Raw genomic sequence first — 12225 nt, 5'->3', positions numbered from 1 at the left:
CAAGAAATAAAGTGAAAGATGAAAAAAGAAAAAAAGAAAAGGAAACTCTAATTCTCCCCTATCCCTAACCAACCCCCCTCAATTGTTGACTCGTAGTATTGATATAGTACATTTGTTACTGTTTATGAAAAAATGTTGAAATACTACTAACTGTAGTATATAGTTTGTAATAGGTATATAGTTCTTCCCTATATGCCCCTCTATTATTAACTTCTAATTGTATTGTCATACATTTGTTCTGGTTCATGGAGGCGATTTCTAGTATTTGTACAGTTGATCATGGACATTGCCCACCATAGGATTCAGTTTTATACATTCCCATCTTTTGACCTCTAACTTTCCTTCTGGTGACATATATGACTCTGAGCCTCCCCTTTCCACCTCATTCACACACCATTCGGCGCTGTTAGTTATTCTCACATCTTGCTACCAACACCCCTGTTCATTTCCAAACATTTAAGTTCATCCTAATTGAACATTCTGCTCATACTAAGCAACCACTCCCCATTCTTAAGCCTCATCCTATATCTTGGTACCTTATATTTCATGTCTATGAGTTTACATATGATAATTAGTTCCTATCAGTGAGACCCTGCAATAATTATCCTAATGTGTCTGGCTTATTTCACTCAGTATATTACCCTCGAGGTTTTGTCATCCACCCATTTTTTTTAATACGGTTTTGTTCACTCACCATACATTCCATCCCAAGTAAATAATCAAAGGTTTTCTGCATGGTCATACATTTATGTGTTCACCACCTTCACCACTATCTATATAAGAGCATCTGCATTTCTTCCACAAGGCAGGAGGGAGAGTCAAAGAAGGTAGAGAGGCAAAAGAAAGAGGAAAAAAAAAAATGACAGCTAGGAAGCAGCAAAAGGAAAAATAACCTTAAATCAAAGTAGAATAAAGAATCAGACAATACCACCAATGTCAAGTGTCTAACATGCCTCCCCTATCCCCCCCCTCTTATCTGCATTCGCCTTAGTATATCACCTTTGTTACATTAAAGGAAGCATAATACAATGATTCTATTAGTTACAGTCTCTAGTTTATGCTGATTGCATCCCTCCCCCAATGCCTCCCCATTTTTAATACCTTGCAAGGTTGACATTTGCTTGTTCTCCCTCGTAAAAGAACATATTTGTACATTTTATCACAATTGTTGAATACTCTAGATTTCACCAACTTACACAGTCCCAGTCGTTATCTTTCCTCCTTTCTTGTGGTGTCTCACATGCTCCCCACCTTCCTCTCTCAACCATATTGATAGTTACCTTTGTTCAGTGTACTTACATTGTTGTGCTACCATCTCCCAAAATTGTGTTCCAAACCACGCACTCCTGTCTTCTATCACCCTCTAGTGCTCCCTTTAGTATTTCCTGTAGGACAGGTTTCTTGTTCACAAAGTCTCTCATTGTCTGTTTGTCAGAAAATATTTTGAGCTCTCCCTCATATTTGAAGGACAGTTTTGCTGGATACAGGATTCTTGGTTGGAGGTTTTTCTCTTTCAGTATCTTAAATATATCACACCACTTCCTTCTTGCCTCCATGGTTTCTGCTGAGAGATCCGCACATAGTCTTATTAAGCTTCCTTTGTATCTAATGGATCGCTTTTCTCTTGCTGCTTTCAGGATTCTCTCTTTGTCTTTGACATTTGATGATCTGATTATTAAGTGTCTTGGCATAGGCCTATTCATATCTCTTCTGTTTGGAGTACGCTGCGCTTCTTGGATCTGTAATTTTATGTCTTTCATAAGAGATGGGAAATTTTCATTAATTATTTCCTCTATTATTGCTTCTGCCCCCTTTCTCTTCTCTTCTCCTTCTGGGACACCAATGATACGCACATTATTGTACTTTGTTTCATCCTTGAGTTCCCAGAGACGTTGCTCATATTTTTTCATTCTTTTCTCCATCTGCTCCTTTGCGTGTAGGCTTTCAGGTGTTTTGTTCTCCAGTTCCTGAGTGTCTTCTTCTGCCTCTTGAGATCTGCTGTTGTATGTTTCCATTGTGTCTTTCATCTCTTGTGTTGTGCCTTTCATTTCCATAGATTCTACTAGTTGTTTTTTTGAACTTTTGATTTCTGCTGTATATATGCCCAGTGCTTCCTTTACAGCCTCTATCTCTTTTGCAATATCTTCTCTAAACTTTTTGAACTGATTTAGCATTAGTTGTTTAAGTTCCTGTATCTCAGTTGAAGTGTATGATTGTTCCTTTGACTGGGCCATAACTTTGTTTTTCTTAGTGTAGGTTGTAATTTTCCGTTGTCTAGGCATGGTTTCCTTGGTTATCCAAATCAGGTTTTCCCAGACCAGAACAGGCTCAGGTCCCAGAGGGAAGAAATATTCAGTATCTGGTTTCCCTGAGGGTGTGTCTTAGAAAATTGCTCCACCCTTTGATGCCTCGGGTCACTGTGCTTTTCTGCCCAGCAGGTGATGCCTGTTAGCCTATAATTCTTGACTGGTGTGAGGAGGTATGGCCGTGTTCCCCCAGGCTCTGGGGTCTGGTTCTGAATGGAAAGGGCCCCACCCCTTTCCTCCTAGAGAGGACAGACCCCCCCCCCAGGTGGAGGTCATTAGCATTTCAATGGTCTCCCTCTCTGCTTGTGCTGTCTCCACCCTTCCCCGAGTCACAGCCCTGGAAACTGAAAATGGGGTTTTCTCCACTGAGCCAAAAAAGAAACAGATAGTCCCCTTCAGACCCAGTCCAAGGCGACCCTCCGGCTCTCCCAGGTCAGTCATCACCCAAAGCCTCTGTCTGTTTTTTGGGCATGCGTACCTGTAGTGAGCAGTTCACACTCACTATTTAAAACCCCAGTTGGAGCTCAGCTGAGCTATATTTGCTTGCTGGGAGAGAGCTTCTCTCTGGCACCACGAGGCTTTGCAGCTCGGGCTATGGGGGAGGGGGTCTCACGACTTGGTTCCGCAGGTTTTACTTACAGATTTTATGCTGTGTTCTCGGGCATTCCTCCCAATTCAGGATGGTCTCGTTTGTCCCCCCGCAGTTATTCTGGATTATTTACTAGTTGTTTCTGGTTTTTTGTAGTTGTTCCAGGGGGACTACTTAGCTTCCACTCCTCTCTATGCCACCATCTTGCCTGAGCCCTGGGTGTTCTTTTTTACTTTAATTTTTATTCTTATTCTTTTTTCGTGGTAATGAAAACATTCAAAAATTGATTGTGGTGATGAATGCACAACTATGTGATGGTACTATGGACAATTGATTGTACACTGTGGATGATTGTGTAGTTTGTGAATAAATCTCAATAAAATTGAACTGATAAATTAGATAATAAAGTAACCACAAAGCTGTAAATAATTTAATAATTCAGGGATTAATTTAATGAAGAGCTCCATTAAATTAAGAGCTCCATGAAAAAATTATAAATTTTGTAATGGTAGTAAGACTGGAATAAATGGAGAGATTACCATGCTAATGGAAGAAATTTCAACTTTTATATATGTGATTTGTTTCCCAAATGATCTATGAATTTAATGCAGTAACAGTCAGTACTATAGGTAGAATTTTTTTGGTAAATGACAAATTGATTATAAAATTTATATCGCAAAAAGGGGCATGAATAACTAATAAAAATGCACTAGCCTTGATGGACATTAAGACATGCTACAAAGCCATAGTTGTTAAAACAGCATAGGATTTCCTCAGGACAGATAAATAGACCAATGGAAGACAATATAGGGCTCAGCAACAGTTATATATATATAATAACTTCTGTATGATACAGGAGGCACTGCAAGGATGATTGTTTAGTAAATGTGATGATAATTTTGTTCTCATTCATGATGAAAAATGAATCTGGATCTCTACCTCATATCATATACAAAGGTGATTTCTATGTTAATAAAATATGATTGAACAGCAGAGTTAATGTCAAAAATGAAAAAATATCTTTCTGACACAGAAGTGGGAAAAAAATTCTTAAACATGATTTCAGTAGCATAAGAGTGAATTTAAAATTGATGGCTTAGATTACATCAAGTCAAGGATTTATTCTGTGAAAGAAACTATAAAGTTAATAGATGGGTGACAGACATGTAATTCCAAGAGATTAATATCTAGAATAATCAAGAGATTCTTGGAAAAGCTACATAACATTTTCAGAAAGCTTAATAGAAATATGAATAGGCAATTCACAAAGGAAGAATCCTGATGAATAGCTAAAAATTATATAAATTATATGCTTAGTTATATTTGTAATTAGAGAAATACAAAATAAAGCAATTGTGATACTATTTTACATTCATCAGCATGACAAAATTTTGAAAGCCAGCTAATGATATCTAGTGTTTGTGATTATGTGAGGTATACTTATTATCTATTGCTGCATGGCAAGCCATCCAAAAGTGATAGAAAGCTTATTTTGCTCATAAATCTATAACTTGGGTTTGGCTTGCTCCTCTCACCTCTACTTGGGGTCAACCACAGTGACTCATAGGCTGGGGCCTGGAATTGTCTGGAAGTTCATTCACCCGTATATTGGCTCTTGATGGTGGCTATTGGATAGAACACTCACACAGATTGCCTCTGACATGGCCTGGGCTTTCTCACAACATAGTGGCTGAGCTCCAAGCCAACAGTCTTGGGAGAGAAAACCAGCAGAAGCCATATTGTCATTTTATGATCTAACTTCAGAAGTTATGAAGCATTACTTGCTTTGTTAAGGCATTTACAAAGGCCTTTCCAAGTTCAATGCCTATTACTGGGAGAATGCCAAAGTTCTGAAAGAGCATGCAGAACTGGAAATAGTGCACTGACCAATTTTGGAAAATACAAGCTGCTAAATGAAGAAAACGGAGCTATCCTACTCTAACGGGAGCGTAAATTGATACATTCTGGAGAATGATTTGGAAAAATTACAGAATTAAGCATGCTAAATTCCAGTGCTCCAACCATCCATGTTCTTCTAGGATTTATGTTATTAGAGATACCTTTTCACAGCTCCTTAAAGCTATGTGCACAGGGATGTGTAACGTAGCTTTGTTCGTGAAAGTGGAGAGTTGAAGGCAATCCATGTATATCCCTATGGGAATGGATAAATTTGGTGGTATCACACTATGTAAAATTAAGTAGCACACAGAAGCCAAATTAGATGAATATATAGAATATAATTTGATCTTTAAAACAATATTTAGGCCTAGGAAGAGAACATTTAAATAAATTTAAAAATACATAAACATAAAATAGCACTAAATATTTTTCAAAGATATGTAGATATACAAGGAAATACAGAAATTAGTTTGAAAGTTAATATTTTAATGTAAGTTACTGTAATGTTAGTACTCTGTATAGTATAATAATAGTATATAGGTAATAGTGTATTATTACTAGTGTATACTAGTGCATTACTAGTGTAATAATAGTATATAGGTAATAAGTAAAACATTGCTACACTTTCTAGTAAGGCTTCTGAATAAGTTCAACAAATTAAACAGAACACAGAACTTATGTAACTTCACTCTTTATGTAGGTGGAAATCCAGGAGAATTCCAGGAGACTGGAAAATGCAATAGAATAATATTAATTGCAATCCTGGTGATTTTCCTTGAGTGTTGCTTAAATTCCCTTTGTTTTCTCTTTCAGGTAAAGAAAAAGATTTGATAGGAAAAATAATATGTAGGTAAATAAAAGTGAAGGGAAATTCTAGATACCTTGCTAATGACCTATATATTTTTCTTAATCTGTACAATAAATTGCCTGTGATGGTTACAATTATGTGGCTAGGTTATGGTGCCCAGTTGTTTGGTAAAGTAAGCACTAGCCTGCTTGTTCCTATGAGGGTATGATGTGGATTTAAATCATGTCAGTTGATTGCATCTATGGCTGATTACATCTACAATCAACAAAGGAGATTGCCTTCAGCAATGAGAGAAGTCTCATCCAATCAGATGAATGCCTTAAAGGGAGAACTGATGATTTAAGCAGTCCAGAAAAAAAGAATTTCTGTCTCTTTGTCATCCAGCCAGCTTCTCTTAGGGAATGCATTGAAACCTTCATCGAATTCCCAACTTGAGGTCTATCTTTCAGAATTCAGATTTGCCAATCACCATGATCACATCAGCCAATTCCTTTAAAATATCTCATATATGTTTGCATATGTATAAATATATGTGTTCTGTTTTTCTGGAGAACCCTGACTAATACACTGCCTTACCCACACACACACACACAAAAAAAAACCCTTAAATACTACATGCCCTTTATGGTATGTGTTTACTGGTGAATTGCAAGATTTCTGTTTGAAAAGTTTAAAAAATATTTTTGGTTTAGATCGGGAAAGATACATTTTTGTGGATTGATCATTAATATATGATTGGGAGTTTTTATTGCTGTTCACCTAACAAAAAATTGATATGTAATTTATTTCTATTTCAGATTCTGATGAAGAATCCAGTGTTTGTGTGTTTAGCCCTGTCGAAAGCTACAGAATCTTTACATACTATTGGAGCTTCTGAATTTCTGCCTAAATATATGGAAAATCAGTTTGTATTAACAACCAAAATGGCAACTACAATTGCAGGTAGACTTTTGCTCATTGTGCTTTCAAAATATGTTGTATAATGTTTTATTATACCTCTTTATGAAATATGTCAAGTAAAAGAAATTATGAAGAGTAATATAAACAGATACCTACACATCCTTTGCTCAAAGTACAAATTTGCCATTACTTCATTGATATTTTTTAGCACCTAAAGTCTTATTAGGACTAAATCCCTACCTTTTCCCATTTCTCTTACTCTCTTGCCAGTGGTAACTACTCATCTGAAATTAGAGGGCATCTTTCTCATACATGTTTGTATATCATTACTGCTCATATATCTATCCGTGTTCTAAAATTAATGTGTCATTTTGTATCCACTCTCCTACTACTTGTTTATTCATATTAAATTATGTTCTTCATATTTTTATCTATACTTATTTAATGCACTTTGTGCTATAGAATTCTATTTTATGAATATACCACTGTTGATTTATCCATTATCCTATTAATGGAGATTAATTGACCTTCAATTTTTTCACTCTTTCAAATGATGCATGTCTCCTTGTGCACATTTGTTGAAGTTGATATAGGTTTAAACATTGAAGGGTAGTTGCTATTGTATACATCAATATTACTAGATATTGAGAATTGACTCTCCAAAAGAGGTTGCAAATGGAATTAAATGTTTTAAGGTTCTAGCATTAATGCTGAAAAGTCAAGGAAGTATGCTGTAATTTTTAGAGTAAAAGAAAATTTGATTAATTATAAAAACCAAACAAACAAGAAAAGAAAGATGCAACATAAAACATGTGGACCAAAGAGAAAACAAATGTTGAGAAAACAAATGCAGAAGGCCAAAAACAAGACACAGATCAGTTTCAAGGGGCATAAGGATGAATCCTCTTTTCTACAAGCATCCTACAATACCCTGGTTAATCTATTCAACAGAGACTGAAATCAAATCTATTCAATTTGTTTCATACAGTATTTAATTAAGGCTAATATCAACAGAACTCCAAGCATGATAGACTGCAAGAGGAGCTGGGCTCTAAGAAGGCCCAACTGTTGCCATTCTACCTTAACAAGCAATTATGTGCCCCACTCCCCCATCTCTCAAGCAAACCAGCTAAAGTTCTGATGATTTACCTCTCTTCTGCCCATTAGTGGTTGTAAATTTCCTTTATTTCATACTCAGTGTAGTATGCACTTCTTTGTAACTGTTATCGGAAGCAGGAGGAATTTTCTGCCCAACCAGGATGCTCCTAGTTGTTACAGTGGTGCAGACTTGAGGCTGAAAACCAGGTTGGTGAGGAAGTCCTCCTGCCTAGAGAAGAGTTAGCACAAAGAGCTGACTTTGAACCTAATTACCAATGGTCAGCCTGCAGCCACCTCTCTACTTATTCATCATTAATAGACAATAGAGTAGACTATGCAATTTGGTCAGCATGGTCTCTGTTGGTTTCCAGGACTTCCCTCAAATCCTGTTAATTTGGCCTATGAGGCTCTCATCCTTCCTGTTCCAGAAAGCTGTGTTTATGTCAGCATCACACCCTTATCAAAACTACCCTAATTGCCAGCTAACAAGTTAGCTTACGATAGTTTATTGGATGCTGATAGAAGATACGAAACTCCTTGGTCAGAGATGAAGGACAGTTTATGACTTCTTAAACCTTCTCATTTTTTTTTTTTTTTGCCAGTTCCCTGAACCCTAATTCCCACAGAGTGATTTGAAAGAGGTCTAGATGACATCTACACACACAGTGGGTTGCACTATAGGAGAGGAATCCTAAGTTTAGGGAACCCAAATCTTTTTATAATGGACAGTGATCATGCCTGCCTTTTGCTCCTGAGGGATATTATCTTTATTATACTTGAAATCATGCTTGATCTTGGTTCCAGATGTAGACACTGTTTCTGTCTTCCAGAGCCATATGCAAACCTTTCCAGTGCTCTCAAGAGGAACATTTCCTCTATTTTCCAGAGTTTTCTACAAATATCCTTGAAATGATAGTTTGGAACAAAGAACAGTCAGTGTTTCCTCTAGCAAGATGTACAGAAACATGAGACACTCAAGGAGAACTGCTGTCCATCAAATATATTAGTAATTATATGGCATATAAATAGACTAAAGATAGATTGGGAAAAAATTCAACTGTATGTTACTTATAGTAGGAATTTCTTAAATATGGAGACACAAAAAAGTTGAAAGTAAAAGATTGGGAATTGTTGTAGGATGCAAACACTGACCAGAATAAAAGTTTGCGTAACTATAGTAATTTTAAATGAAGTATTATTCAAAGTGAGGGATATTACTTGTTGTAAAGAGGGATAGTTTATAATGATAGAGGAGTCAACACTATGAAGTATATGGCACAATTTTACAGGTGTATGGCCTCAATAACATAGCTTCAAAAATTCATAAAACAAAAAACTGACTGAATTCAATAAAGAAATAGATAAATTTATAGTTGTGATGTGAGAATTAGCATGCATCTCTCAATAATTGATGTAACAAGGGGAAAAGAAAGGCCATAAAGGATCTGAACAACAAAATTAACAAACTCAACCTTATTGATATATGTGGAATACTGTTCCAAAGAAATTCTGAAAACAATTTCTTCTCAAGTGTACCTTAAAAAAAATTGATCATGTGCTAGGTCATAAAGTAAGCCTCAGTGCATTTCAAAGGTTTGAGAGGGTTCAGAATGTAGTCTCTGACACAGTGAAATTAAGCTAGAAATCAATAAAAACAAATAACCATTAGAAAGTGCAGTAGGTTGGAAATTAAACAATGCACTTTAATTGTGTTAAAGAAAAAAATCACAGTGGATCCTCAACAAAATACTCACAAATCAAATCCACCAGCACATTAAAAGAATTAGACACCATGACCAAATGGAATTTATTCCAGGTATGCAAGACTGGTTCAACACAAGAAAATCAATTAATGTAATACACCACATAAATAAATCAAAGGGGGAAGAACCACACAATCATCTCAATTGATGCAGAAAAGGCTTTGGACAAAATTCAATATCCTTTCTTGATGAAAACACTTTAAAAGATAGGAATAGAAGGAAACTTTCTCAATATGATAAAGGCAATATATGAAAAACCCACAGCTAACATCATAATGGGAAAAGATTGAACACTTTCTCTGTAAGATCAGGAAAAGAAGGGGATGCCCACTGTCACCATTGTTATTCAACATTGTGCTAGAAGTTCTAGCTAGAGCAATTAGGCAAGAAAAAGAAATAAAAGTCATCCAAATTGGAGAGGAAGAAGTCAAACTTTCACTATTTGCAGATGACATGATCCTATATGTAGAATACAGCAATGAGTACAGCAAATTAGCAGGCTACAAGATCAACACACTAAAATTAGTAGTTTTCCTATTCACAAGTAATGAGTAACAGGAGGAGGAAATCAAGAAAAAATTTCCATTTACCAATAGCAGTCAAAAGAATCAAGTATTTAGGAACAAACTTAACCAAGGCCACAAAAGACCTATACAGAGAAAACTACAAGAAACTGCTAAAAGCAATTGAACAGGACCTATAAACAAAATGGAAAAACATACCATGTTCATGGACTGGAAGACTAAATATAGTGAAGATGTCAGTTTTACCTAAACTGATGTGTAGATTCAATGCAATACCAATTAAAATCCCAACAACTTATTTTGCAGAAATAGAAAAAACAATAACCAAATTTATTTGGAAGGGCAGGGTGCCCTGAATAGCCAAAAATATCTTCAGAAAGCAGAACAAAGTGGGAGGTCTCGCACTACCTGACTTTGGAGCATACTACAAAGCTATAATGGTCAAAACAGCGTGGTACTGGCATAAAGATAGATATACCTACAAATGGAATTGAATTGAGTGTTCAGATATAGACCCTTTCTTCTATGGACAATTGATTATTGATAAGGCAGTCAAGCCAAAGCAGCTGGGACATGAGCAGCCTCTTCAACAAATGGTGCTTGGAGACCTGAATATCCATGTCCAAAAGAATGAAAGAGAACTCCTATCTCACACCTTATACGAAAATTAACTCACAATGTATCAAAGACCTAAACTTAGCACTAAGACCGTAAGACTTTTAGAAGAAAATGTAGGGCAATATCTTAAAGATCTTTTGATAGGCGGTGTTTTCCTAGACCGTACACCCAAAGCATGAGTAATCAAAGAAGAAATAGATAAATGGGATTTCCTCAAAATCAAACACCTTAGTACATCAAAGGACTTGGTTAGAAAGTAAAAAGGCAGCCTACACAATGGGAGACAATATTTGGAAACCACATGCCAGATAAGGGTTTATATCCTGAATATATAAAGGGATCCTACAATTCAACAACAGAAAGACAAATAACCCAATTTAAAAATGGGTAAAAGATACGGACAGGCACTTTTCTGAAGATGAAAAACAAATGGCTCAAAAACGTATGAAAAGATGCTCAACTTCACTGGCTATTAGGGGAATGCAAATCAAAACCACAATGAGATATCATCTCACACCTACTACAATGACCATAATCCAAAAAACAGAAAACTTCAAGTGCTGGAGAGGATGTGGAGAAAAAGGCACACTTATCACTGTTGGTGGGAAAGTAGAATGGTGTAGCCACTCTGGAAGGCAGTATGGCAATTCCTCAGGAAGTTAAGTATAAAATTGCTGTACGTCACAACAATTCTATTACTAGGTCTATACTCAGAGGAACTGAAATCTAAGACATGAACAGACATTTGTAAACTGATGTTTATAGTGGCATTATTCACTATTGCCAAGAGATGAAAACAACCCAAATGTCCATCAATGGTCAAGTGGATAAACAAACTGTGGTACATACACATGATGGAATATCAGGCAGCTGTAAGACAGAAGAAATTCACGGAACATACAACAATGTGGATGAACCTTGAGGATGTTATATTGAGTGAAGTTATCCAGAAACAAAAGAACAAATACTGTATGGTCTCACAATATGAACTAACATTAATGAACAAACGTTGAGAGTTAAAAGCTGAGAACACAGGTTATCAGGAGATAGAAGGAGGGTAGAGACTGGGCATTTAATGCTGAAGTACTATGGAATGTTCAATAGGATTGATTGTATAGATCAAGAAATGGATAGCATAATACTGTGTGATGGTAGCACAATACGGTAAGTATACTGAACAAAGATGTCTGTGAATAAAGCTGAAAGAGAAGGGCTAGGGGCATGTATGACACCAGAAGGAAAGATAGGCAATAAAGGCTGGGAGTATATAACTTAGTTAAACCTAGAGTGGTCAAGGATTGTGACTAAATGTACAAATGTAAAAACGTTTTTACATGTGGGAGAACAAATGAATGTCAACCTTGCAAGGTGTTGAAAAAGTGACGGTATTGGGGAAAAAATATAATCACAAACTGGAATCTATGGTTAACAGTAACATTGTAATATGCTTCCATTAAATGTAACAAAGGTAATTAAATGTAACAAATATGCTTCCATTAAATGTCTATGAAAGGGGGATATAAGGGAGGGGTATGGGATTATTGGTATTGGTGTTGTCTGACCTTATTATTATATTGGTTTTATTGTATTTTTTTTTTAAGAATCTTTTTTATTCTTGAAAACATTTTTTTTGGAGTAATGATTATGTTCAAGTGCTGATTGTGATGATGAATGCACAACTACATGATAATATTGGCAACAATTGATTGTACACTGTGGA

The 12225-nt window shown here is 36.0% G+C and overlaps 1 protein-coding gene across 1 annotated transcript in view; it reads left to right on the top strand.

Annotated features, from left to right (window-relative positions):
• Window positions 1-12225, top strand: part of SLCO6A1 (solute carrier organic anion transporter family member 6A1) — a 199226-nt gene that overhangs the window by 56821 nt on the left and 130180 nt on the right. The window contains exon 7 of the mRNA XM_037800889.1: window positions 6400-6544. Within this exon, the coding sequence (XP_037656817.1) occupies window positions 6400-6544 (145 nt within the window). The remainder of the gene's footprint in view (window positions 1-6399; window positions 6545-12225) is intronic.

The sequence above is a fragment of the Choloepus didactylus genome, chromosome 13 (assembly GCF_015220235.1).
Source record: "Choloepus didactylus isolate mChoDid1 chromosome 13, mChoDid1.pri, whole genome shotgun sequence".
NCBI classification, from domain to species: Eukaryota; Metazoa; Chordata; class Mammalia; order Pilosa; family Megalonychidae; genus Choloepus; species Choloepus didactylus.
This window is presented reverse-complemented; position numbering and strand designations above follow the sequence as displayed.